General features: G+C 40.4%; 1 protein-coding gene across 4 annotated transcripts in view; it reads right to left on the bottom strand.

Moving 5' to 3' along the window:
- Positions 1-23,976: 23,976 nt before the first annotated feature.
- LOC108115454 overlaps positions 23,977-27,094 on the bottom strand; it is a 75,725-nt gene continuing 72,607 nt past the window's right edge. For 3 of the 4 annotated variants that reach the window (XM_017226892.2, XM_017226891.2, XM_017226893.2), the window contains one exon: positions 23,977-26,381. In XM_017226892.2, coding sequence (XP_017082381.2) covers positions 26,000-26,323 — 324 coding nt within the window. In that variant the 5' untranslated portion in view covers positions 26,324-26,381 and the 3' untranslated portion in view covers positions 23,977-25,999. The remainder of the gene's footprint in view (positions 26,382-27,094) is intronic. The other variant, XR_001772799.2, reaches the window with a different exon arrangement.

Here is a 27,094-nt window from a genome sequence, read left to right as displayed (position 1 = left end):
TTTTGTACTCACTGCATTTTTTCACTCTCTTTTTTTTTTGGCATGCTCGTAGGCGTTGATGATAGCAAGCGAAGCAACAACAAAGCGACGACGCACAGTGGGACGAAGCGACAGCCAGCCGTCAAATTGATGGCTGATTGATGGATGGCCACTAAAGTGCCGTGAACTAGGCAACTTTCATCTATGATAAATGGTGTGAAAAAAAAGGAAAGATACTAATTAAATCGGATTTTTAGTTTAGTTTAGTTTTGACTTTGAGTGTCACCTAGGTAATGATAGTTAATATGATAATTTTCCTGGCTATTGAAATGTATCTTACCATCCTAACCCCACTGTGTACACTGTGTGCCTGCAGCGGAATTTGGCAAACTGGAAAACTGCATGAAAATATGCAAAAACGTCGAAATGATTGCGGCTGAGCCGCACTGAATTTCCTCGCTTTTCCTACCCTGCAAACCATATCCGTCTCAGCTCTTCGTTCACCGCCTTTCGCCTCCCAGCCTTTTTCCTCTTGAGCGCGCTCTTCCGCAATTCGCATTTTCCACGCTCTTCTCTGAATTTGCACAGCCAAAAATTGATTATATTTTGGTAGCTGATAATGATTGTAAGGAAAAGTTGAACTTTATGATAGAAATGAATGATGTTCTAAATGTAAAGTAAAAGTTATTAATGAAAAAGGTAATTTAAGAGGTAGAAATATTCCGCTGATGCTTAAGAGTAATATGGCTTTTCCCCCTTTGTAATATATTCATTTATTTTCCTTCTTTCTGAGTGAAATTGTATTTAAATGAACGCAAATTATTTTTCTTTCTGGTTGTGGTTGTAGGTCGCGCCGAATCTCTGTGCCCTGTATGCAACCGAAATGAAATTAAGTCAAGACTGTAGTCACATTAATCGACCCCTGCCTCCTTCCGCTCCCTATTTTCCTCATTTTCCTCATCGCTTGATGGCAGCAGCGGTGGCGGCGGCTTTCCATTGGATTTATTTCGCTTTTCTCTGCCGCCACCGTTGGCTGCCTGCCGCTGATTTTCACTTCTTAACAACAATTAAGCGCGCACATAAGTCAAAACCGCAACAACAACAAAAACAGCGAAATGGAGCAACCAATGTGAAAATAACAACAACAACAACAACAAAATAAATTGTTAAGAACCAAAAGTGCGGGGAACAAGGGCAGCGGGGGGTTGGGAGGTGAACGAAGAGCAAAGTGCAGTTAGAAAATACAAAAAAAAAATCCATTTCCTGTAAAACAACTAGTGGCGGCGACAGGCACGCCCCCCGCCGCCCACCGAACGCCACTTTAAAGCAATCGCCTTTGAACCCCCAACCTCCTTTACTTTGTTACACTGAAAGAAGAATATTTTTGACATTTTTTAGAGGATATTAAAGGCATTTTAAAGTATTTTTTATCTTCACTTGCAAGAAATAGGAACTTGAGAATTATAAGGAATTTTATTTTTTTGTTTTCAGTGCAACCCTGCACTTTAGCGCACTTCCACCGCCCACTTTTCATTCCCGCCCTAACAACCGACATTTGCAATTGGAAGGCGCTCGTTGAGCATCGACCGCACAAATAATTGGAACTTAGTCAAGTTGATGGGGGAAGCCAGAAAGAGATGGCAGGCGGGTGGAATGAAAGGGACGGGGCGAGCGCAAACTGCCAGACACAATGAGCCGCTCTTGAAGTGCATTATCCGTTGTTCTCGACATCTTTGCGGTGAATGCCGCTTCTTCACTCCGCTTTCTATTCATTTCACCTCCCCCCTCCGCTTTCTTGCCACCCCCGACCTCATCCAACCAAAAGACCCCTCTCTCCCCCCCTACCACTCATTGTGGGTCACCATTGAAACCCAAAATACGCACACTCAATCATCGTTTTTGTCTTTTTTTAATGGTGATTCCTTGGCTACCCGCACTCTTTATCGTCTTCTATCTCTCTGCTACCAGCTATCACCCCCTCGCTCTGACCTGGTATCCATCTGTCTGTTGCTTCTTCGTGGCTTCCTTTTTTTTCGGTGGTGGAGCTGTTGCTGCCGCATAATTATTGCCATTAGAGTGCGTCTCAATTGAGCTCTGCCTCTGCCGGCCGCCCGCTCTTCTGCTTTTCAGTCCACGGAGTGCCCGAGGTTTCGATTGAAGCGACGCGTGTCATTGTGGTTTGGCCACACTGCACTGGGTCAAGCAATGGGGGAGGACACTGAGAGAAAAGTCAGAGCTAATAAATATTCTATCTTGCTGCTTACTTAATCATGTCTCAAAAGTGCATTCAAATTAAGAGCTTAAAAATATTGTTTTATATTTATATTTTTTTAAGAACTTTAAACTTTATTTTCAGTGCCGTGTTAAAGAGCTGTTGGTTTTGGGAGCAGAGGTGGTTCTGGGGTCACAGCTAGAGTCAGAGTCATAGAGCTCGAATGCCAGTGGCAATGGCAGCGCCAGACCTTGTGCCATTCGCATTCCAAATGGAAGTGGCCTAGGCCAGTGAAAGTTCTTGACAATGTGCATCATTAATATTGTCTGGCTTCGTGATGCCGCTCTTCCGCTCCTGCCTTCTGCCAACACCATGGCCCCTTCTTATTCTTCTCTCGTGAAGTGAAGCTACTGCTTGTGGCATTGCCCAAATGCAAGCTGAATTCGATATTCGGGCCATTGTGTGGCGGCTTTTGTGCTTCGCTCCAGGTTCCAGGTGTAAAATGGGAAATGGAATACGGTGGTAGCGGATCAAAGGCAGAGGTGAGTGAAATCTAGCCGCAGATGCGATGCCCATTAGGTCAATGGAGTGGGAGTGAGTGGAGGAGGTGGAGGCGGAGGCGGAGGCTCATGGGCTCAGGCCTAGTTCAAGTGAAATTGAGTTTTCGCATTTTCTGTGGCATTAAGATCGGTGAATGAGAGTTTTCCAAGTAGATATTGATCGGTAAAGGGTAGTTTGAAGATAAAAAGTCTTTAACAAGGGAGAACAAGAGATAAACAAATTAAGTTCTTCATATTATAGGTTAAAGTTGGCTTAAATAGTCGTATTTTTCCCCAGCTAAAACCAATTTAAATTCAAACAACATGAATATTTAAACTCATAAAAATCACATAACCTCGATTAACCCAATATAAAATATAGTTAAATCCAAATAACACAGGATATTATCATAATCGATAAATATTGTTATTATTAAGCACTAAAATGTTAGAAATAAACTAAAAAAAAAAAACAAAACACAAGAGATTATGCAAATAAATAAATTGTATTCTTTAAATACTCGTACATCGTGCAGCTTGCCACATAGAAATTATGCAACGTTGTGGCTTTTGCGGTTGACAATATCTGAGGTGGCAAGTCTGATAACCGCAGAATGTCCGTTTTTATAAATTATAAAGCCACCCCACTTGGACTGGGGAAAAGTTTTTAAAATAATTAATTTGCCCCACATTTTGAGCGTGCACCCGGAACGCACACCCCCTGATTTTGAGGAGGGCTAATTTGCCTGAAATTAATATGCCCATCACATTAATGACTGTCGCCCAAACCAATTGAATTGTCGGCTCAACTCTTTCGGGCCTCAAGTGCCCGATCCTTGAGTCATCAATCAATTCTGGGGCGAGTGTCCTGCCCCGCGGCCTTTGTCCATTATGAGTTATGCAAATAATTAAGGCCTCCTCACTGGCTCACTGGCTTCTAGCAGCCTAACTGAGACATTAACTAAATGAGTCTGGCCTTGGCGAAGAGCTAAACTAATCTCGGCTGATACAAATGAAATGGATTATGGCAGGGGCTAAGACGAGACTCGACCTTCGAGCGAAGGGGTCACTGGAGTAATAAAATTGTTCACGCCCCAACTACACAAACTGATACTAAGACAGAATACACAGGGAGAATTTAGATGTATTAAACTGTATTTATTGCCTTAAATATTTCCTACTTTTAATGTGAAAGAGAAAATTGAGAAAACAATATTTACATCTCATAAAATAAAAACTTTCTTTTCCAAAATGGTATTTTTTTACTTTGAATTTTCCATTCTTTTCGTGTACGAAAACAGTTTGCCATAGATGGAAAACTAATTTTTTACGACTGAAACAGCAGCTTGGGGTGAAAAGTGCAGCGGCAACGTTTACGATTACCAAAACGTATTTATTATTCATAGGAAAACATGCAAACTACTCCACAAAAACACATATGCAGGCGTCTACACGAACATGGGACATTAACAATAAATATAATGGCCCGTCGAACAAATATAAATTGACACGGAGATAACCTTTTGTGGCGTCTCCGGCCAGACGACGATGAAGTTGTTCAGTCTACTGCTGATGATGATCATTATGATGATGATGGGGTGCAAAGGGGGCGTTCGATGATGATGAGGATGCTGCCATCGACAAGCCAAAGGAATGCCGTTATCAATATGAGGAGAGTGTGAGTCTGAGCGCATCAGTTGATCTCTGTCTGGACTCAAATTTAATATCTCAATACTGTTGACCCTTTCGAAGGGGCATACTCTTTCGAAGGGGTATTTGTGAGATGGTGAAAAAAATGAATTTTACTTCTTAAAAGTATTTTAAATCTTAATAATAAAGTTTAAGTTAAAAATTTTTATGTTTTTATAAGAAAAAGTAAACTTTCCTTTATTCCTACAAATATTAAAAAAGTGTATTTCCTTCTTCGTTTTAATAATACCCATCATTGTGCTTTTCTTTTCCACTTTCTTATGTTTCCAAAATTTCAATTTTTGAGCAACCCGCATGACCTGAAAACCGTAGCATACTTCTCCGCGTCACCGGGCTTTTACCTAGAACTTTTTCAGATTTCGTGGGCGGGGCAGGTCAATCACCACTCAATAACCCCGGCACAATGAACGCCTCAACTCTTTTGCATTTCTATTATCGATGTTGATGTTGTTGTTGTTGTGGTTGGCCCAAAAGAGTCAACAACTTTTGAGCGGCTTTGAGTTGATATTTCGCTTTTGATATGTGGCTCTTGGTTATGTTTTCACCCTTTTTCATTTTTGATTTTAGCATTTTGTAATTTTGTCTTTGACAGCTTTGTGCCTCTTGAGTGCGTGTGTGTTGGTGGCATGATTTTGAAATGCATTAAAATCACAATCGCTTTGTGTTTTTGCCAAAAACACGAAAACACATGCACAGCTCAGCGAGCAGAAGTGCAAACACTTCTTTTTTTTGGGAAATATTTCCGGTCATTATATGGTAAGCTAAAGAACAAAAGGATGTAATTGCAGTGGGAAAAATGAACTCTTTAAGTTCTATAATTAATTTAATTAAAATAAAACAATAAATACAATAAAGCCTATAATTTCTAATTTATTTTCCAATTTAAAGAAGAAATTTATACATTTTGTAAGATAATTTCGTTTGATTTTTTAGAGCAACAAAAAATATGAGTAATTTAAAATGTTTTCATAATGGAAATTCCCTCAAACCTTCTGATATTAGAGAGTCATTTTCTATCTGCTTCTACACACCCAATTTCCAAGCAATAAATTCTGTGAAAAAAAGAGAAAAACTGTCAAGTTATTTGTCATTTAGTCAATGACATATATTTTCATGTTTTCTATAGCTTTTTTCCATGTTTCACATTCGAATTTCGAATTTCAATTCCCGCTGCTGCTGCTGCTGCTGCTGCTGCTGCTGCTGTTGTAATTGAAGCATGTAATGCACTAAACCTAACTGCAGACCGTCGACCTCCGCCCCTGTCGCCGCCCCGGGGGCCATCGTGAGAGAGAATTGTCATACAAAAGCTTTTGGGAACATTTTGGGCAACTGCTGTTTTCGATATAATGACCTCAAGGCAACAAATCCACCCAACAAGCCAACAACTAAACAACAAATGGAGCTCTCCCCCGGTTGAGTGCACTTTGTCTACATGTAACTATGTGTGACCGATGGTGTTTCGTTGTTTGTTGTATGTGTGCCAGTGTGAGAGTGTGTGTTTGTTGCTGTTTGCTCAACTACATAATCATCTATTAGTATTTACATACACAGAACTACACTTGTTTGCATTTAAGCGCCAAGCGGATTATTCCCGTCACTTGAGAGTCCTTGGCCAACCGCCCGAAAAAGGCCACCCACCCAAAATTCACATAAGCAAAGTCTTTAGATCTACACAGAAAACAATGGGTTGCTTAAACTAATTTCTTAGCCATTTATTGAAAATTTCAACAAGACTTTACGTCTTTCTACCAGAAAGTCTAAGCTATAGCTTTCTTTTACGTAACTTAATCAAATTAAAAGAGAATATTATATAATCACTAACGAAAATTTCTCACTGTGCAGCTTTATCTATGTATTTTTTATATTGCGAGTGCTGAGTGTGTACAAGATTTATTGCTGCCGTGATTGGGTTAGCTGGAAAAGTGCTTTGGTTTTTCCTTCACTACCACAATCTTCTTCGTTTACAGTACGGGTTTTCTCGATCTCGATGTTTTTGCTCCTTTGGCGAATGGAAAATCTTGCATTGTAATCAATATGTGTATAAATTAAAGGGAAATCGACAAATTTCTTGGCCTGACATCTTCGCAATCACAGTCGAGCCTTCAAATTTCCCAACTCGCATTCGCTTGTGTTTTATTTTTCACCTATTTGTTTATTTATTTTTAGTTCGGCCTTTGTAAATAGATAGAGTGTCACAAAGCAAACAGATTTAAATTCAAACAAATGAATTGCATTTGTAATCCCTGGCAAAATATAGATTACTGTCTTTTTTTCTTCTTTTTCTAAAAAAATAAGCTCTTTGTTTGCTTTTCTGGCGGGATGTCAAATTGGATTTTTGTGATTTAATTGTGCTTTTGGTTGAGTTATTTTTATACCTGTTACTCTTAGAGTTAAAGGGTGTATTGGGTTACTTAAAAAGTAGGAAACAGAAGCTGTAAGCCTTTTTTTGCAGAAGTTTGGGCTAAAAAGTATTGCAATTGTCAGACGAATGTCGAAATCCCTATCAAACTAGCATTACTGCCGGAACATTGCTAAAAATGGTCGAAATACGAAATGTCATACCTCGTTTAGCTTGAATTTTAAATCTCCAACATAACTGACCATTCAAAACTGGAAAGAACATGTTTTTTTCCATTTTTGCAAATTTTTATGATGGGACTCATTTCTAATAATGCGATATTTGGTCTTCCCTGATATTCGCTTTAAAAATATGTATTTCTAGCATAACAAAGCCAAAAATAATGGAAACATGAAATTTGATACGTCGATGAATTTGTACTTAAATTTCTAATAAAACTGCACTCACAGTTTGAATTGCAAATGTTTAATCATTTTTTGCAAAATTAGGTGATGTTAGCCCTTTCCGAAAATGCGAAATTTAGTGTTCCTTGATTTTTCCCGTTTAAAGGAAGCAATTTTCCAATAGCAAGGCCAAAAATAATCGGAACATGGAAAGTTTTACCTCATTGAATTTGTAATTAAATTTCTAATAAAACTGCATTCAAACATGGAAAAGTACATGCCCGATTTGACGATGTTAACCCTTCCCTAAAATCCGAAACTTGTTCCACATTAATTTTCATTATAAAAAACACTGTTTCTGCCTTTAATATATCTTGCAGTGATAAATATGTATCTGCCACTTAATTAATAATTATTTATATATAAAATACAGCCAAAGGCAATCGCTTAGAATCCACATTTAAATCCATACGTCCGAGTAAGCCGTAGTGAAGTGATTTAAATATTATAATTTCAAGGATGTGCCTGGAACAACAGGCAGAAGTCAAGTTTACACAACTGCATGTATTTGCACACACGCCTTCGGAGCTTCGGCCAGAGCGTGTGTATTTATTAGTTTGTGCTTAAGAGCTTAGAGCCTTTCATATTTGATGATGTTTTCAGATTAACGTCATGGCCGATCTATGGCCCCAGGAGGCGGTTCGGCAATACCAAAATCTCGGCCTGAAACATTGATAAGTGGCCGGCGGAGGAACAAAATGAAAATTGGCCAAAGACATGTGAGCGAGAGCGATGTGTTGGCCAAAGTCATAATTAATACAGTAGGCCGGCAAACAAAATGGCAAACAAATAAAGTTTATATATAGTATATATGCCTGGCCAGCAGCATTTGCATTTGCCTTGGAGTCGTGCTGTTGTCGTAACGCCCCCTCTTAAAATTTAAACATGGACTTTAGTTATTTATTGCTGCTCTCGTTTGCCCATCGTTGTTGTCTTGCTGTGCGGCAAATGCATTTTAATATTTCACATTGATTTGTTATGCAAAAATTTGATGGCTCTGTGATGTGGCACACATATACTCGTATATACGAATTTCTATATATAGAACATGCCCCAAAACATCGATGTGTGCCGTAGAACACAGAGCAGAATCCATCAATCCGTCCATCATATCAGTCAAAGCGATTACATTGAGTGCGACAGAGGATATTCGCATTCCCCCCTTGGCTGGGGCCAAAATTATGCATACGCCGTGTTGGCTGGTCCACATAATTTAGCATTGATTATGATTATTATTATGATTATATTATTGAATTTAATTTGATTTCACATTTGCCCCTCCCCGCCGTCGCACTCACAATTTCCGAGAGCTTAAGGAAAAGCTCTTCTTAGAGCGGAGTATGTTTGGGTGTGTGTGTTTAGGGTGGTTTTTCTCATCCACTTTAAGGGAAGATCCAAGTGTCTGTGTGTGTGTGTGTGTGTGGAGCCCGAAATGTCTTCGATAATAGAAAATATAATCAAAGCGCCATAAAAATGACATTTAACATGCGGCAGGCGTCGCCGTCTCGTCTCTACACTTGGGGCTTGTATCGTCTACCCCCCAGCCCCCCTCTTGCCGTTTCGTCCTCCCCCTTTTTGGGTGTCTGTGCGGTTTTTATTTCATTTCACTTCGTTCGAGGGTTGGAACTCAATTTACTTGAAAACGCATCAAACAGCAAATTTTATGAATTTACAACGTTTCGACGTTTCGGTTTATACCTTAGCAGTGGGTATGGTTGGTTTTCAGAAGTTTTTGTAGTGGAAATGAAGTATTTTTGAGGCATAAGGTAGAAGAACATCCTTTTTTCTGAAATATTTTAATGATTAGACTTCCTTTTTTGAAGCCATAAAGCAATTTGATACTTCTTTCAAAGGGTAAAGGTGTTTAACTTAACTAATATAGAATAAAAATGTCATAAAATGATATTCAAGTTAGAAGATATAGACTCTATATCATAGATAGGCAGATAGGTTGATATCTAATCTAAAGAAATTCCAAGAGGGAGGTCTAAAACCCTTGATTTAGTACAGAAAGAGTATACAAACTCCGCTTATCCTCTCAACTACTTTACAATCGTTTTTTCGACGCAATTTTTTCTGGTGCGTCACTTGGGGTCATCGAGGGCGACAATTGTCTCTGTGTGAGTGCGTGTGTTGGGGTTCTTTAGCGAGTGTGTGGCATGTGTAAGTGTAATAGAAAGCAAAGTTGATGGGCTGGCTCTCTGACGTTTGTCCTTGTGGAAAGTTGCTGCAGGACCGCATCAAGCTCAAAAACAGTGGCAACTAGCAGCAGCAACATTGGCGGCAACGGCAACAGTAACAGCAACAACAAAAATAAGTTGCCGCAAGGCAAATGGCTAAAGTAACCACCGACCAAAATGAGTTTGAGGTATACACAGAGAGAAATTTGAATTTTTTAATTTTTTTTTAAATAATATTTTAAAATATTTAGATATCCTAAATCATAATAATAAAGTAAAATAGTAATAATAAAAATATAAAATAAATATGTAAAATCCGATATTAATAATTTGTAACTTTTTTCTGTGTACACTGAGAAAAAGGGGGAAGGCCGTCACGGAGAGGGGTCAGAGTGGTGCGGCGCCTTTTTGCTTTGATAATAGCAAATGCTCCGGAGGTCTGTCAGTGGCTTCTTTGCACTCTCCTCCCCCTATCTATCTCCCTCTACTGGTGTCCGCTTCCTTCCGTCCCCCGCCCTCTGTGCATATGCGGGTATGTGGCGGAAATATAGTTTATAAGCCAATGGGGAAATGTTAGTGGGTGTTTGGGGGCAATGTTGAGCTCAAACTGAAGATGGTTAATTGGGTGGGGGATGGGTAAAAGGATGCGTTAGTAGTGTGCAAAAGGGGAGGGGGTGGAAACCAAGAACAAGGGGCGCTGCTGTGGGGCCATGTGTGGTCTAAGCTTTATTTATAACTGCCAGCGGCCAAGGAGATACATTTCAATCTATTTATGCTTAAAAGCTATGATACAAAGTGTACTAAGAATTTGATTTTAAAACTTTAAACAATATTCTTATAAAAATGTATCAATTATTTTCTAATGATGTTAAAATCTTTCAATTAATTGAATGTCTCGGAAAAGCTTTACCAACTTTGGAAATCTTCCTTTTCCTATTAAAAACAAATTCTTGCCGAAACTTTCTTATTCTTCTTTTAACTGTTTTTTGTGCCTTCATTTTCCTCCCCAATCACTTTCTTTGTCTTTCATTTTCATCCCCAATTTTTTTCCGGGAACCCCAATTTTCCACACTTTTTAAGTCTTCCATCTGAACTAACTTTTTCCCTTGGCTTTTCCCAAGCCAGCGTTTGGTATTTGGAATTCTGGCGAATAAAGATGAAGATGATTTTTGCCTCTTCAAAGAAGCTTCCACTATGTCTATGTGTGTGTGTCGCACCCACACTGACACGCCTTCAAAAGTGTCCATGTGTGAGTAACTCACACACACTCATCGTTTGAACTTTGCTGCAGTTGATCAAAAATTCATTTTCCCAAAACTTGCCATAAAAATGCGAATTTTATAGAAGTACGTGGGTGTGCGAGGAGGAAAACTCTGTGCATGTGTGTGTGTGTGCGTGGGAGTGGCTCACTTAGGCATGTGTAAGTAAGTGAGTGGGTGTGTGCGTGTTTGCATAGCTGATGCAACTTACTCAAGACTTTATTAGTTTGCCGGCGATCGGTGGTTGTTGCTGCTGCTGCTGCGTTGCAAGTGTGGCTGCTGCTGTGTGCGCTTCTAATGTTGCTGTTGCTGTTGCACGTCGAGCTCGTCGACATGTCGTTGACAGCGTTGTTAACATTTTTATAACCAAAACTTTATGCGTCTCGCGAGTGGGGTTAATATGATGGGGCGGTACAGGTCAAAAAATGGATAACAAAAATTTCTATTTTTATAAAATTTCATATAATATTTTTAATAATATTCTTAATGGATCTTAGTTCTTAGTCAAGGAATATAAATAAAATCTTTTAAAATAGGTAACATTTTTCTCGCAGTGCACTTTTGGGTAACATTGGGTTTTCCGCACACGTGATGTGTTACATGCACGCATGTTGCACGTTGCACGTTTGCCCGGCAAAAGTCAAAAGTTGCACTTAGCGGTGGTGCCGCCTTCAACCTACCACCCCCCTGGTTTTGGGGGATCATGGGGTCAGGGGTCAGAGGGTGTTACATAGGCAGACAACAATACATTACAGCTGGCGAAGTTAGTTGGTTGGCGGGTTGTTAGCGAAAGTGTTGCATTTGCCACACATCCACGGTTGTTGCTGTTGCTGTTGCTGTTCGTGTTGCTGCTTTTGATGGCTGTATGTTGCCACCATTTTCTGGGTGCCTTTTTTTTGCAGACTGCTTTTTTTTTGGCCTATTGGCTTTTTCGGGTTTTGAACCGCCGCCGACGCCGCCATCGTCGTCGTCGTCGTTGTCGTTGTCGTCGTCCTGATGATGACCTCATTCTGTCTGGTAGTTTGTCCCCCTTCTTGCTACCACCCCACCGTTTCACCCTCGCGCTGTCGGCGCAATTTAATTTGCGAAACTATCTGTGTTCTGCCAAAACTTTGTCTACCACATTGTTGCCGCTTCTGACTAGGCGAGAAAGCCCGGCCATCTCGCCGTGTGTTATTTGCACACCAAATGGAGAAATGAACGGAGATGGTAGAGCGGTAGTCGATCGGGGAATACCTATTAAATGGGTTTCAACTTATTTAGCAAATAAAAGCATATTATTTTATAACATCCTAGTAAAAATAGAGATAATATTAGATTGCTTTATAAAGTTGCTCATCATCTTTGAAGTTCTCACTTGATATAGAAAGATACAAGTTCTAAATAAAGAAGGATATAAACAAGCTTCTTACTGATGTAAATTTCTGAAAAAAACTTGCTATTATCTATTAAAATGAACATGGTAAGTGCCAAACCCCATACACCCCACCAACAAGCCAAACACCCATTAAAAAAAACTGAAAAAAAGCAAAACTATGCGCGAATATTCATCCCCCTTCGGAGGCCCCCATATCTGGTGGGTCCGACTTATATGGCATGATGTTATCAGTTCGATCTGCGCATTTGCATGCCGAATGAATGACGCTGTCCCTGCCGCTCCGTCCGCTCCTCCCTCTCCCGCAGCTGCTGCTGCTGCTGCTGCTGCTGGGGATTGTAATGTTTGGTAATGTTTGAATGTTTGGCCATGATGGGAGCTCTGCGTCGGGCCAAAAGTGGATGTGACCAGTCAGCGGACGAGCCAAAAGAATGGGGAGCAGAGGGAGAAGAGGGTTTGAGGGGAAGGCTTGTGGGATAGACAGAGGCCAAAAGGGTCAAAGTGAAATGGGGCCGCAGATGAAGATGACTTTGCCTTGGGTTTTGTTGGCTATCTCCCCAGTCCAAAACTCAAATAGTTTACGGCCCAGGCAGCCAACATTCGCCCACGGCCACTTGGATGCTAATCAAGCCAAGGGTCTCCATCTCCTTCAGTGGATCTCAACATTTTTCTGGGATTATTGCTCGTGTTGAGTGGTCGCTGAATCGCTTGCAGAAACTTGCCCAAATCAGTCCACAAGATTGTCGGAATGATTGGGGAATATGGTTTCTAAATTACTAAGAAGATGAAGGGTGGAGAGTGTTATGGGGGAGATCTGAAATGAAGAGTAAGTTTGAGTTATTTTGTAGATACCATTTTATATATATATTTATTCCATTTTTTAAAGCCTCTTTCTTGAACATATTGAAAACCCAGAAAGTTGACATAACTTTAAATACTCTTTATGGAATCTATTAAAAATAGCTTTCAGCTTTGTAAACTTTCTGAAAAGTCGAAAACTTTATGTCCTGTTCATCCCTTAAAATATGAAAATATCTTTGGCCAAAAAGCTTACATATATTTAAAAACCATTCCAGCTATTTCAGCACTTTCGGCTTAGTCAAAACCCAATTTAAATGCAACCCCCGAAAAAAGAAAGAAAAGTCTTTGCATTTTCAAGCTCCCCTCAAAAGTTTGTCATCTTTAATATTAATATTCTCAGCCTCAGCTCAGACAGTGGAAATGTATACACCAGACAAAGGGAACTCTGGCCAATATTTTCTTACAAAAATATGCCCTTAAAACAAAAGGCTCATCAATTTTGCTTTACTTTCCAAAATTTGTTTTCATTTTTGGTTTTTACTTTGATTTAAAAGGCGCCACAGCCAGTCGAGTGAATGTGACAATGACAATGACACTGACACCGGGCCCCCCGTGATTTTTTATGATAAATATTCGTCTCAAATTACTCGAAACTTTCGCTCCCCAACCCCCAAAAAAAAGAAGGCTAAGGAACTTTAAAAACTTCTGGCCAGTCTCGAATTTCGCATTGCAAACTGCCGGGTCGTGTTTTTGGTGGCTAACACAAATTAATGTCACGGCAGGTGGGTGAAGGAAAGGTGGCGACCAATTAAAAAACATATTTTTTAATTGCATTTCGTTGCACGCATGTCAGAGCATGTTATTACCATTGTTGCTCCTCGCCGATTGCTGTTCTTGTTGTAATTGGTTTATTGACAGAATGCCCAAAAGCAGGCCAATATGTGCATGGAATGCACTTGCATATTTATTATATACTCTCCACTGCCAGCCCATTGTGTTTTATGGATTTCTCTCGTTTTTGTTTTTGCCTTTTATTATTGTTGTCGATATTTGCTTAAACTTTTTGCCCGGCTCAATTAAAAATTGTTTATTTAATTTGTGGCAGTCGCACATTTAAATTTTAATTAAATACATTTTTAATGCAGGACAGGTAATGGAATTGAATGTTAATGCCAGGGCGAAAGTACTGCATTTGATAAATCTGTTTATTGCAAAGGCCTCCAACTGACAACGGTGTCTAGACTAGAGATATCACGAAAAAACATTCAAAATAGCTAAAACAATAATGTTTTCCATTGTCCTAGTCATACATTTGTGGATGGCATTTAAAGAGATTTAGGTCGAAAGGCAGTTTGGAATAATTGGAATTTTATTTTCATTTTTTTTTGCTGGATTTTCCCATTTTATTTGGTGAACTTTTCAAGGATTTTAATCAAATTTTCAATACCTTCCGTAGCTTTAACAAGCCTTTCTTTCTTTTTCTACAGAAACTTATTCAAATTCCATATTAGCCATGTGCAAACAAGCCACCAATCCTCTTATACAACCATTAAAATGAAACCAAACCGAACTGCAGCTTGGCCAAAAAGAATAAACACAGCCGCATTGTCTTTCATTTTTGGGCCAGAGCTAATTCATGAAAATTATGAACTTCGACAACATTCCAGCCACGCTATCATCTCCCTCGTCTGGGCCTTCCAAACTAAGCAAAAAAAAAGCAATCTTGGGAAGACGCCCACGCGACCAAGAGCGCGAAGATCCGAGATGCGTTTGCCGGCTAACTGTTCGAGTAACTGGGACTGGGCGAGGCCGCTCCTTGGGCCCGGCCTTTTGTATTAATATCAGGGCGAATATCTCAAATTTCAGAGTGGCACACATCTTTCTGCCAAGCCTAAGAGACGACCCAGTCTCGGGATAATTTTCGTTCGTTTTTTTTTTAGAGATTTTTCTTTAGGGTCCCAGGAAGCTGGCCAGGGAATCACAGTTGCCGTCCCGTTCCCGTTCCCGTTCCCATTCCCGGTCTCATTCTCATTCTCATTCTCATTCTCAATCTCGGTCGTCGTGTGCGCCGCCCATCAAACAAAGCAGCCAAAATGGTAGGAAGTCCAAATGTATCTTTGTATCTCATTTTGAGTATCTCTAAATATGCACATGTGTGTGTTGGAGAGTGTGTGTGTGCGTGCGTCACTGTGTTGCCGCAAAAAGGCAAGTCCAGGCCCGAAATGCAGGCCAGGATGATATGATGCTGGTCCTCGGTCCTCGGTCCTCGACTCTCCATTCTGCGTCCTCACTTAGCCGGGGCGCACTCATCAACACAGAGACCGCAACGTGTCCCATTTAGAGACGGAGCACAAGAAAGATACGGCGGAAGGAGGCGGCCAAGGAATGGGGATAGTGAGAAGATGAGTGCACTGAAAGAAAGTCGAAGGCACTTTGGCTTTTAAAACAGAAGTTTAACGCTAATAAGTCATCTCATGTATGAGATCCAAAAAATAACTCACATTCCGTTAAGGTTTCTTTTTTTATAAGATATCTTTATGGAGATATAAAAAATTCATATTATTTATGTACAGAACTTTTCTTCCAGTGTAGACTGTAGTGAAGAATGAGCTCGAGCCCGAGATAGTGGCCATAAAGCATGACTCCGGCAGGCGGCGATATCCTTGAGTGCGAGTCCAGTGTGCCAGGCCATTAGCCGCAAACGAGAAATGAAGATTATCTAAAAGATACATGCAGCAGCAGCAGGAGCAGCATCAACAGCGGCGGCATCGGCAGCAGCAGCACCAACAACGATGACAACAAAACAGCACCGAACAAGTTTCATTACAACGAAATTTTCGGTTTTGTTTCTCGCTGGGCAGCCAACTTTGCTGCCATTGTTTCTGGCCTATAACTTATGCGCGGCGGCCAAAAGCTGGCAGCTACAAGCCTCAGATGACCGCCCTGCTCTCCGTCCTCTAACCATGTACTGCATATGCAGTTCAAGTTTCCTTCCCCCCCTCTCTCTCTCTCTCTCTGCTAGACTAAGAGTTACCGAAAAGTTGCAACTTCGGTTTTCAGATTCAGAGCTGGCGGAGAGTTCGCTTATTGTGGCCCCGATCTCTGGCATTGAGGCGCCATTGTTTGGCATAGTTTTCATGCCCAACACCAACACAGCCACAAACACATATGCACCCGGTTTTCGCATAGTTACAGTTACAGGCCACCGCCGACGGGCGGACAATGGTCTCGCTCCAAAGCGCCAAAAGCAACGGACATAGCAACAACCGACAATGATGCACTGCATCGAATGTTGTGCTGGTCACACCAGAGATGGTAGCGTGATGGGTATGAGGGATGGGTGGGATGATGTTTATATTATTCTTTAGAGATACATTAAGTTTTATATTTTTAACTTTCTGAACAAAATAAATTATGAAATTCTCATTATTAGGTTTTTTGATTAAATTTTGTCCATTTTTTTTATTTACAAATATATTTTCTGATAATTTAATATTAGTTTAATAAAAAAACAAACTTCCTAATGAAATATTCATCAATATTTGAATACATTTCCCAACCAATGAACTCAAAAAAAAGAGATTAGAAATTAGCTTTTCCACACCAAAAAACCAGTCCATCTCTAACGAAAAGGCTTTGGCATTGTCTCCATTTCTGGGCTATCCTGGCTCTGGGTAGTGCATAATTGTTTTATTAGCAGCATTTGCCTAAGCCGAAATCCATGCCGGATTCCTTGCCGACACCCACGGGTGCTCCCCTTGTCCCACAAACTTGCCATTTCTGCGGGGCTTTCGTTCGTGTATCTTGCAGATACGTGCACTTTGTTTGGCACTATTGCCCAGTGGCTTTGTTTTCGAACTGTAACTGAAACTGGGCTACGAGCTGGAGGAACGTGAGATGGGACCGAAAAAGTGAATAGCAGATCGAGGGTTCCAGGTCGTTCGGGGGAGTCCAAAAAAGGGCGTCCCCAATTCAAACATGTATCTATGGATGTATGTGTATATATGGAAGGCAGCATGCTGCAGCAGTACACAAACATGGCTCTTCAGATAGCAATCGAGGGGAAATGTGAGATTGTTGATGGCCCCTGGGATGGTCCAAGTAAAATCGGATTGATTGGTGAGTGGAGCCTCAGAGTTTGTAGCTAGAATCTCGGATGGACTGGTGGTGGCATTGTTATGCACTTGCAAGTGGCATTCATAATTGTCCCACAAGAAATCCAGCCATGAGATGGAATTTTGCATCAGGGATGCGAGATGGGGATTAAGGCCTGGCCCGGTACACTCACACATGAAGTGTTGGCAAATTGAAACAAAGTCCTCTTATTTCGTAAGCAAAAACAACTTCATCCGGGTGAGGCATTCAAATTAGAAAACTAATTTTACTACTCACTTTGTGTGGAGAGTTGCTAAGGAACACTTTGTTAGTGGTGTTAAGAAGAGCAGCTGCTTACTTAAAGCAGAATGTATCTTGAAGATTGATTTGTTGGATAACTCTGAAAAATCAGTCACGATTTCTCTATTAATTTCCTAGGTAAGCTATGATTTATTTGCATAAAAGGCTAAAAGGTAAATAGTATTTAATTACATCATGTCAATATTTTCTAATTGATTTATTTTTCATAAGTTTTTCCCATTACTAAAAGCTGACCATAAAAAAGTTATTATGCCATAATTAAACAGAAAATGAAAATTACGCAATTTCAAATCAAATAAAAGGCGACAATTAAATAATTAATTTTAACGATAAGCTTAAAATGAAATTTATTTGTTAACCAAATACATGAAACTAAAAATGAAAATTCAACTCTGGCTAAACAAAGAGCCATTACCAAGTTAATTCAGTGGATAATGTCTTTGAAAAGTTTCCTTTTTTACTTCGCTTTTTGGGGTGTAAACAGCTCCTCACATCTGACAGTTTAATTTGCAATTTTTCTTATGGCTTTGGCTTCCTTTCGGCTGGCTAAAAACTATTGATAAGCCATGATAGTTAATTCTCCCGGGGCTTCCGGCTGCAATTTAACTTTGCTCAAAGGCGACTTAAAATTTGATTTATTGCACACTCAAGTCTCGGGCTTGTCTGTCCCGCTGTCAGTTCGTCATTCAGTCAGTTAGTCAGTTAGTCCGTCTTTCAGTCAGCTGTTATGGCTGCTGGTGGCTGATGGTCGGGGTATCTGTATCTGTTGGATACGTAGCAAATAGTCTGCTGCATAATAAAAGTAAATATTTTTGACCGCTGCATAAGAGCATAAAAAAGCTGAAACGCCGTCGAGCAAACAGGAGCGTGCAAGAGTGCTGTAACTTGGCCTTTTGGCCAATAAAAACAACAGCAGCAGTCCGGGATGAGAATGAGGATACTGCTGCGCTGCTGCTTTGATCAATCAAGCGTCAAAATTATTGCCCCGTGCCAGCGCCAGCGACAGTTCGTGTTGCAACTTCAACTTGGTGCACTAAGAAAAATCTTCACTTAATCAAAGTTAAGTTACTATTAATGTAATTCAACTTTTTATCTCCATAAACTATCAAAATCTTTACAAACTTTCGAAACTAAAGTAAAATAAAATTAAAAATCGGGAAAGCACTTTCCAAAATATTTTTCCAAGTGTATGAAGAAGGGGTGGAACAGAGGAGTAGCAGGGGGGCGTATCGCGGATGCAATTATAACCATTTCCACGTGACGCTTCATTGGGCCGCGCTCGCTCATTCGCCGGATCCCAGCGGCCTGCACGGATATCGGGTCGGGTTGAGTTAAGTTGAGTTTCGCTGAGCTGAGCTGGTCGACGGCAGAAGCCGTTAGTTGTTGTTCATGGCTAAATGGAAATTTATTGCCCACCAGCAACGCCCACACAGCTGCCACCAATTCGAGACCCCAGAAACAGACACACACACACACACTCGCATTCACATACTCAACTTGCTCTTGCAACTCTAATGAAAGCGAATCGCAGAGGGTTGAGTTCAACGAAGTACAGTGGAATGGTTACATGACCCTAGGACCTCGTTTTAATATGGGTCTCAAATAGTGGCGCCTCCAAGCAGACAACCCATTTCACCTGCTGTGGAAAGATGGCTCACTTGTTTCTATAAGAATGTTTATTTTTGTTTTATAAAATCAATATTGAAATGTAATCAATGTTTCTATATATACAAAGGGTTATAGTTCTACAATTCTGAGATATTAGTAAAAGTTAGTTAACAACTTCTCATTAGATTCTTTGTAAAAATATGCATATATTGGAGTAATTTAAGTAATTAAAGTAACTAAAGAATGTGGAAAGACTTCTTGAAACCCCTTAACCTGTTAAATTTACTATCATTTGGCTACATCCTGTACTAGTTCCCCCCAATTTCAGCCATTTTTGAGGGTTCTCCTTACCTGATTTGAATAAGTTAAACCCTTGATCTGTTTCCTAAGTGCATGGAGGGGCCAACTCAGATGAAGTAGCTCCATGGAACACATCCTGAGAGGCCGAACGTGCGTTGGTCCATTCTGAAAGCCACTGCTGCTCAAGAGGCGCCCACTCACCGCTTGCAGTAACGATGGAGGAGGTGGAAGTGCAACATGAATGTTGTTGTTGTTGTCATTATGCCACCGGTGTGGCGCATAATGCAGCTTATCCAGGGAATTAGGTAAAAAAGGCTGACGAAAGCGGCGATATTGCTTGCTGGACATTGCAATTTCGTATCTTATTACGCAAAGTAACTTGGCCCGGTTCACGCTTATCGTTGGCCAAGTGTCCTGTCCCAATCCCAGTCCCTATCCCATTTCTTTGGCCTTTCTTTTTTCCCTTATTCTTTTCAAGGATTTACGACAACAACGCACAGGCAGAGGCAGAAGCTGAAGCAAAGGCACACAGTCAAAGTAGCTAAGCGAATTAAAAAAGTAAACTCGAAAGTAAATTAAATGACGGCCAAGTTGAGGACGGAGGAAATGAGAGGCGGCTCAGCCAGCTGATAAGGCGCTAAGCCTGGGAGACAACGACAATGACTAAGAAAGTGGAGCGGGAATATCTGCAGGCGAAGGACTAGAGACAAGGGGCTGGAGCGGCGACCGCAGCGTGGAAAATGTTTTAAAATGAAATCACTTTTAATGAGTCATTCAAGTGGCATGAAGACGGCAACAGACTCGAGTCGAGTCCACTCCACTCCTCTCCTCACCCAACCAGTTCCGTCCACTTCACTGGCCTGGCCCGGGACTACACTCTCTCTCTGGTGCTGTTCTCGACTTGACTAGCCAGCCAGGCAGCATAAAAATAATAATTTTTACAGCGCAACAAACAAAAAGAACATCGAAAAAATTATGGTTTTCCTAGCTGAATTCTGCAAGCTGAAATCCCTATACTCTAGGAGTTGGTCAAGAGGATTTTTAAGATTAGTAAATTGATTTTATTTTAAAGTTTCCGGCTTAAAGTAAGGTATTTTCCTAAGACTTTAATGTTTTTTAGGCTGCTATATTACTACTTTTATTATTTTTCAATAATTATCTTATCAGCAAGGCGGGTAGTTAATGAAAGAATGTATTAAATTTAAGAGACAAACCTTAAGTTAAGAAACTAATATTATACATATCACAGATATTATGCCATTTTGGGCTTACTAAATGGAAAAAAATACCCTCTACCAGGGTATAAATAGATTGCCACGAAAAGGAAGGCAGAGCAATAATAATTTCGCGTACGGAGACTGCCAAGTGGAAGCGCCAAGCTCCAGGAAGCGTCAGACGCCCCCGCAACTCCAACTGGCTACCCCCAAACCCGCCGACCGCCGACCTCCGCCTTCCCGTCATCCCGTCATCATTGCAGGAAATCACTGGCAACAAGTGGCCACGACTCTCGCGGAGATTCAGCTCCTGCGGCCATTTCACTTTGTTTTTCATTTTATTGCTAATTTTTTTCTAGTTCGCTCTCCCAGCGAGTTTTTGCAAATTATAATGACAGCCCCCGGCCCAGATATGGAATACTGTCTAGTAGTCAGTCGGTTAGTGTCGAGTGGGCAGGAGCAGAAGGAGGAGGAGGAGCACAAGATGGTTCAGGAGGAGGACGAGGGACAGCAGAGTGGGGGGCTGGTCAATGAGGGGGAATAGACATTTAATGAAACGAAACGACAACAAATTGTTTAAACATTATTTGCGCTTTCCCTTTGCCGTTTCGTTGCCTTTCCATTCCTTTCTTTTCAGACCATCTTCCATGGCCCGTTCTGTCTTTTTTATATAGAGTACTTTATTGTTAATAAACAGACATTACAAAGCAGATAATGAACGGCAGGGACAGGGAGTAGTGGTACTAGCCACTAGGCACTGGCCACCACCAGGCACTTGGCTGAATGGAAATTGAAATTGCGGGCGCTTTGACAGGAAACTGGAAAATCATTCATACAGCAATTTGTCAAAGAGTTGGAAGATGAAATAGGCAAAAGGTTCAAAGGATGGAAATATATTAAAGAAAAGAAGTGGTAAAAAAATCCATTACTGTTACTAGTAAGCCAACGACAATCATATAAACTTTTAAATTTATTAACTTCCATTTTAAATTGAACTACTTTCTGACTTAGCAAACTTATTAAGTTATTCCATTTCAATCTTTTTCATGGTCTCTTAATGTAATCCCCTCATCTTATTGACTGCCATAAAAATTGTTCAAACATTTAAAAGTTTTGCAAACTTTTCAGTTTCTACTTTTTTCCATTTCTTCGGAAGGATATTTTAATCGTGTCGCCAGCTCTTTCGACTGTGAATGATTTCACTTAACGCTCTCGGGATAGAACAACAATGTTATCGCTTAATACTTATATTTTCCTGTCATTTAATTTCTTTCCTCCAGTTGGTTCGCTCTGCTTTCTCCTTTGATGATGGCGCAGAGTGCTTAGTTGGGATTCCCTCCCCCTCTCAGAGTCTCCGACCCGGTTTTATGGTTCTTTGTTTTCGCGCCAAACGATTTTGTTCAACGCGGGCGCGATGCCAAATAGAAAATCATCATAATTTTCCTTTATTACCAGAGTTTTTACCCATTTGCCATAGTTGTGTTTCCATGCTTTTTATGGACCAACTTTCGGACCGATTCTGTAGCTATAACTGTAGCTGCAGCTTTAATTGCCATTGTCATGGCTGGGTTTGCTCATTGCCGTTGTCATTGTTTGTCACAGTCCTCGCCACCCACCCACACTCCCCTCTGCTTCCCTGCTCATCAAAAAAAGGAGGAAAAAATAACTTTGTCGGAAACTCCTTTGATTTGTTTTCAGCACAACAGTATAAAAGTTTTGTAGGAAACGGAGGAGCAGACCCTCCTTCCTCCTCCTGATCCTCATCCCGAACTTCCCAGAGAGGTGAACTTTTTGAAGACAAAACATTTTTGAGTTATTAATGAAAAGTTGTTGTCTATCCGGTGTGTACATGAAGGGCAATGCAGGGGCAGGGCTTCAGTTTATATAGCGAATACACTGGTGCTAACTAAATGTTATGCTTTCATTATGCTCTCAGTACTTGGACAGACCACTCCCTTTCCACCGCACAAAAGTTTCCCATCCGACGAAGTTCCGGCCAAGTTCCTCCTGGTTATTGGCTTAGCTGATTTTTCTCTCCTCTTCTATTCAATTTGGTTTTTTCCTTTTTTAAAATTTGCTTTATTTTGCTTTCTTCAGACACGCATTTGTTTGCCTAAAGTGCACTTTTTAACTAACTTGTCTAACGCAACTAATGAAAAGATTTGTTATTAGTTTTGGTCCTGGCCAGAAGTGCAAAAAGTGGCAGCAACGCCACCGCACCAGCTGCCGGTAGGTAACTTTGCCCAGGGAATTATACATAAACATTGGACCAAACCGGGCAACAAGAACATACAACACACACGAAGAAAAAAAAAAAAAAGGAAATATGCTTGCAACTTGAAAAAGTAAATAAATATTTGAACAACTTCTTATGGCCAACTATTTGTTTGGCAGACGAAAAGAACAAGTTTTTGGGCCAGGCCAAAGCAAAAAGGTGAGCTCAATGTGCTGTGCCGGCCGGGGTGTTCAACTTTCGAAGCCATTATGTGAAAGTTTTATTTCTCCTCTCGGCCAGGGCCTGGCAATCGACAAGTTTTCCTCTTGGGTGGCTCTAAGTTCGCCAGGAATTGGATTGGCAAATTGTTCGGCACATAATTTTAGAGGCAATTTAACAAAATCAAATTTAAGATAAATTCTTTCACCAAAGAATGTGCAAAGACTGCTCTTGCTTTATATTTAAGTAAAGTTTGCTTAAGGTATACAAATGCTTTTGTGTACTAAACAAAGCTACTTACCTAGAAATCATCATTCATCTTTACCTTTTTTTTTGTTTGAGAAACAACCATCCACGTACCTTAACTTCAACCCAGAAAGTTAGTTTCCATTATTAGCATAATATTCATTCAAAAGTTATTTTATGAATGAATTTGGTTTGCCATAGATCTCCCACACTTCCCAGGTGGCTCGATGCGGGAATTGTTAAGCTTTCCAAATGGCTTGTTTAACATATTAATAAAAGCCATTCAAAGTCTTGTTCGAGCATCTCTAAAAGCCTCCTAAATATGGTCATAGCCATAAGCCAACTGTGGTCATTGTGTGGCCGCATCGCACGCACACAATTGGCATATTAAATTACCGCTTTTGTAGCATTATTTAACATAACAACCACTAACTAATGCTATTTTTGGCCTTGGTTATCTAAACAGATAATTAAGTCCGCTTTGAGCCGCGGCTGTCTGCCAGCCCAGCTGATTGATTGACTTTATCGCCCGTTCGAACTGGGGCCTTATCAACACTCTAACCAGAGTCAATCTTTTTGGCCCGGCCCGTCGTCTCCGGGTCTCCTATCAAGATGCAGTCAGAAAATGCATAAAAGACGTATCTCACGGCAAACGACAATAACAAGAGCCACAAGAAGGTTGCTGGCTAAGAAGAGTCTCAGATTAAAACGAGTTCTTAACGGCAATCGTGTAGGCCGAGGAGTGCCATCTTTATGGACAGGTTAAGACAACTTCCTGCGTATCCCCGACCCCAACCCCGACCCCGACTCCGATCCCAAACTCAAACGAGGAGTTACTTGATCGACAGTTCAACATGAAAACGAAACCAAAAAGGATGACACACCACAAGCCATTTCATGGTAGTTTATATAAATTAGTTTTTTATTTCCAGATCTTAAAGTTAGTTAACAGAGTTCTTAGGGGTTCTTAAGAAGAAGCTACAATAATTTTTTAGGTATAAAGGAGATATTGATGTTGTGATTTTAGTTTTAGATTCAGATTTTATACTTTTAAAGATAACATTAAAGTACATCTTTATTTTAGGTTTGTTTCAGCTCAAAGTTGAGTTGGCATTCAACTTCCTTAGGTTAATTCATAATTAATTTCCCAATTGGTCAGGCAACATCCAGGTCGTTTAGCTGCAGTCTTCCAGCCATATAAAATGCATCCCAAGTGTTGTCACATCTTCAGAAATTTATTATCCCCGACATCTGGCTGCGTTCCAGGTGGACTTTTGGCCACGAGAATCAATCAAGAGCCACCCGCATTCTGCACTTTATGACAGTCTGTCAGACCAAATTTCCAGGCGGCTGCATAAGCGACCTAACGACATAAAGAAACAATTTAAAAATGCATATAGTAAACGTATAATTTGATTAATAGCGACAGCTAGAACATAAAAAGAACCCAACGGAATTATTCATAAATGTTGAATGTGTTAAAATGAATTATTTATGACTTTACATTGGGAAATCAAAGTTTGCAACTGTGACATTTCCAAATTAAAATATTCAATATATATACTTTCCACTTTTTTTTTTAATGTTTTTGCTACGTTCATTACCTGCTCATCAATTTGTAATTGGATCCCATGTTTTTTAACACAATAAAAAAGAAAGAGAAACCTAGACTGGGGGGAAGGAAGAACTTTTGTTTGCTGAAATATTCATTGTTAAATGCTGCGAAAGAATTCATATTTATTGCTGAAATGATTTGTGTGAATTATTTAAGCTGAAAACAAAAAAAGAATCTGAAAAATCAATGGATTAATTATGATTTCAGGCTTCCACTCCATTTCCATTTCCATTTCCAGATCCAAGTCCAGTGACCAAACCAAACCAAACTACAACAATAGCGCCAAACGCCTGCGAAAGAAAAGATGAAACGGCACGGAACACGGAAAAGTCTGGACAAGAGTGCCCGGCATTAAACCTATAGGATTAGGTGGGTCTGGGGAATTGGGAGTTGGGACGTTGGACGTTGGTTTCAACACTGCCACTTGGGTATTTGCTGGCCAAAAGGAAAAACTCTGTTAGAAAAAGAACTAAAACAGAAAAGGCAAGCCCATGTATATGTAAGCATGGGGCTGAGAAACACGCAGCTAGAAAAATACTCAGAAAAAGCCAAAGCTCCGGAGCTGTGAGCTGTGAGCTGAAGCCGTAACTGCAGGTGAAAATGGATTCTGAAAATTGGGTTAATTGATGCTTAGTGTTTTGCTTCAGTGGCAGGGACGGGACGAGTGGGGGTTATGGGGTGGTGTTATTTAGCGCCAAGTGGCTAATAGTTTTTGCCACCCTCCTTGCCGCTTGCCAAGCGGAAGCGGAAACCGGAAATGCGCACAAGGAAATACACACAAACATTAGCACACTCGCAAGCGAAATTTTAGCTATGTTTATGGTAAGGATTTCACGAAATCTTGACTTGAGCTGAAATTTAATAATAATTAGTGTGGCCAAAGGAAGGGAAATCTACTTGAAGGGATGCCAGATTGTTTATTAAAAGGGTTTGGTTAACGATTTTAAGGTTATAATATCTTTAATTTTAATGGAAATTAATCATTTTAGCATAGTTTGATATTTTTATAGATTTTAGGTTTTATAAGCTGACCTAATATTGAAGATAAATGAAGAAGAGATGCCACTTAGATGATTTTAAAAAGGATGGCCACACTAATAAATCTATTCTTCTTACTAACACCATCATTAGTTTATACCTTTAACATTCAATCTAACAGATTTTCTCAAACAGAACCGCGCATAAACATCCTAACAAATCCCCAAATGGCAGCGTATTTTGAGTTGAGGGTAAAAGGGCAGAAAGGTCAGCTAAATAGCCACATAAATGCCATATATATATAGAGAGAGAGAGAGTCGGGTAATTAGCATTAACCCATTGTCGAATTATACACACCGGGACTGCCTTGTTCCGTGAGATTGGCAATGAGAGTGGGTGGTCCACTGCTCAGACTGCCACCTCCACCTGCATTGCCACTGGATGTAGAACCTGCAGCACCGCTCGCTGCACCACCACTTCCGGCTGCACCACTGGCAGGCGCCGCTGCTGCTGCCGCCGGTTCCAGTGCCTGGACTAAGTGGAGTAGAAGGAGCAGCAGGGATGCAAAGGTGGCTCTAAGCGTTGGCCGCTGCCTCATCTTGCAATTTGGTATTTTGGCTATGTGCTTGTTGTACTCCCGCACCGGCATCAACATGTTCCATTGGTTGCTACTTGGCTCCCTACCTCCGATGGCGCTAATTCTGGACGATGCTCTGTGTGGAATGGAAGGGAATTATTAGTTTAATGATGGATAAGCTTTGTATAAATTGCAGCTGTTGCGGCAAAAAACTAGTTCTAGTCTTTTAAATATTTAAAATCTTTGAAAAATGCATCTCATAGATACAAAATTAATTTTGCAGATAGAAATTCAGCTCACAGCTGCAACTAACCATCTGCCATTTAACTAGTAGCAGTTGCAATTAATGTTCTTTTGCAAGTTTATTGTTGCACATCATATACACAGGCACACACACACAACACACACACACAGACACACACACACAGAAAAGTATCTTGTGGATACGCTTTGTATCTCAATGTTGTTCACTTGCACGAGCAGACTTTTGCCAAACCAACTGGTCCCAATTAAAGTTCCTGTAGTCCTGTTTAACCGACATCTGCTCGGCAGATACAAAATGTATCTCGGCCGAACATCAAATTACACATTTGGCATATAAATTGCTCAATTTCATGTGCGAGTACTTTGCCTGTGTCAAATTGTCATTATACCAAATAACGCACAAAAACACACGCAACGCTAATGTATCTTCTAGATACAAAATGCTGAAATTGCACATTTTTAGCACTCAACCGGGAATGGCCAGTGGTGTGATGATGATTTCTTTTATGAAGATACTAATTTGTTTTGGTGGAGATAGAATTTGCGGGAATTTAACTTCTTGATGATATTTTAGCACTTTTTATT

Source organism: Drosophila eugracilis, unplaced genomic scaffold, assembly GCF_018153835.1.
Source record: "Drosophila eugracilis isolate 14026-0451.02 unplaced genomic scaffold, ASM1815383v1 contig_1197, whole genome shotgun sequence".
Classification (NCBI taxonomy): Eukaryota; Metazoa; Arthropoda; class Insecta; order Diptera; family Drosophilidae; genus Drosophila; species Drosophila eugracilis.
The sequence above is the reverse complement of the archived record's forward strand: the minus strand, read 5'-3'. Positions and strand labels throughout refer to the sequence as shown.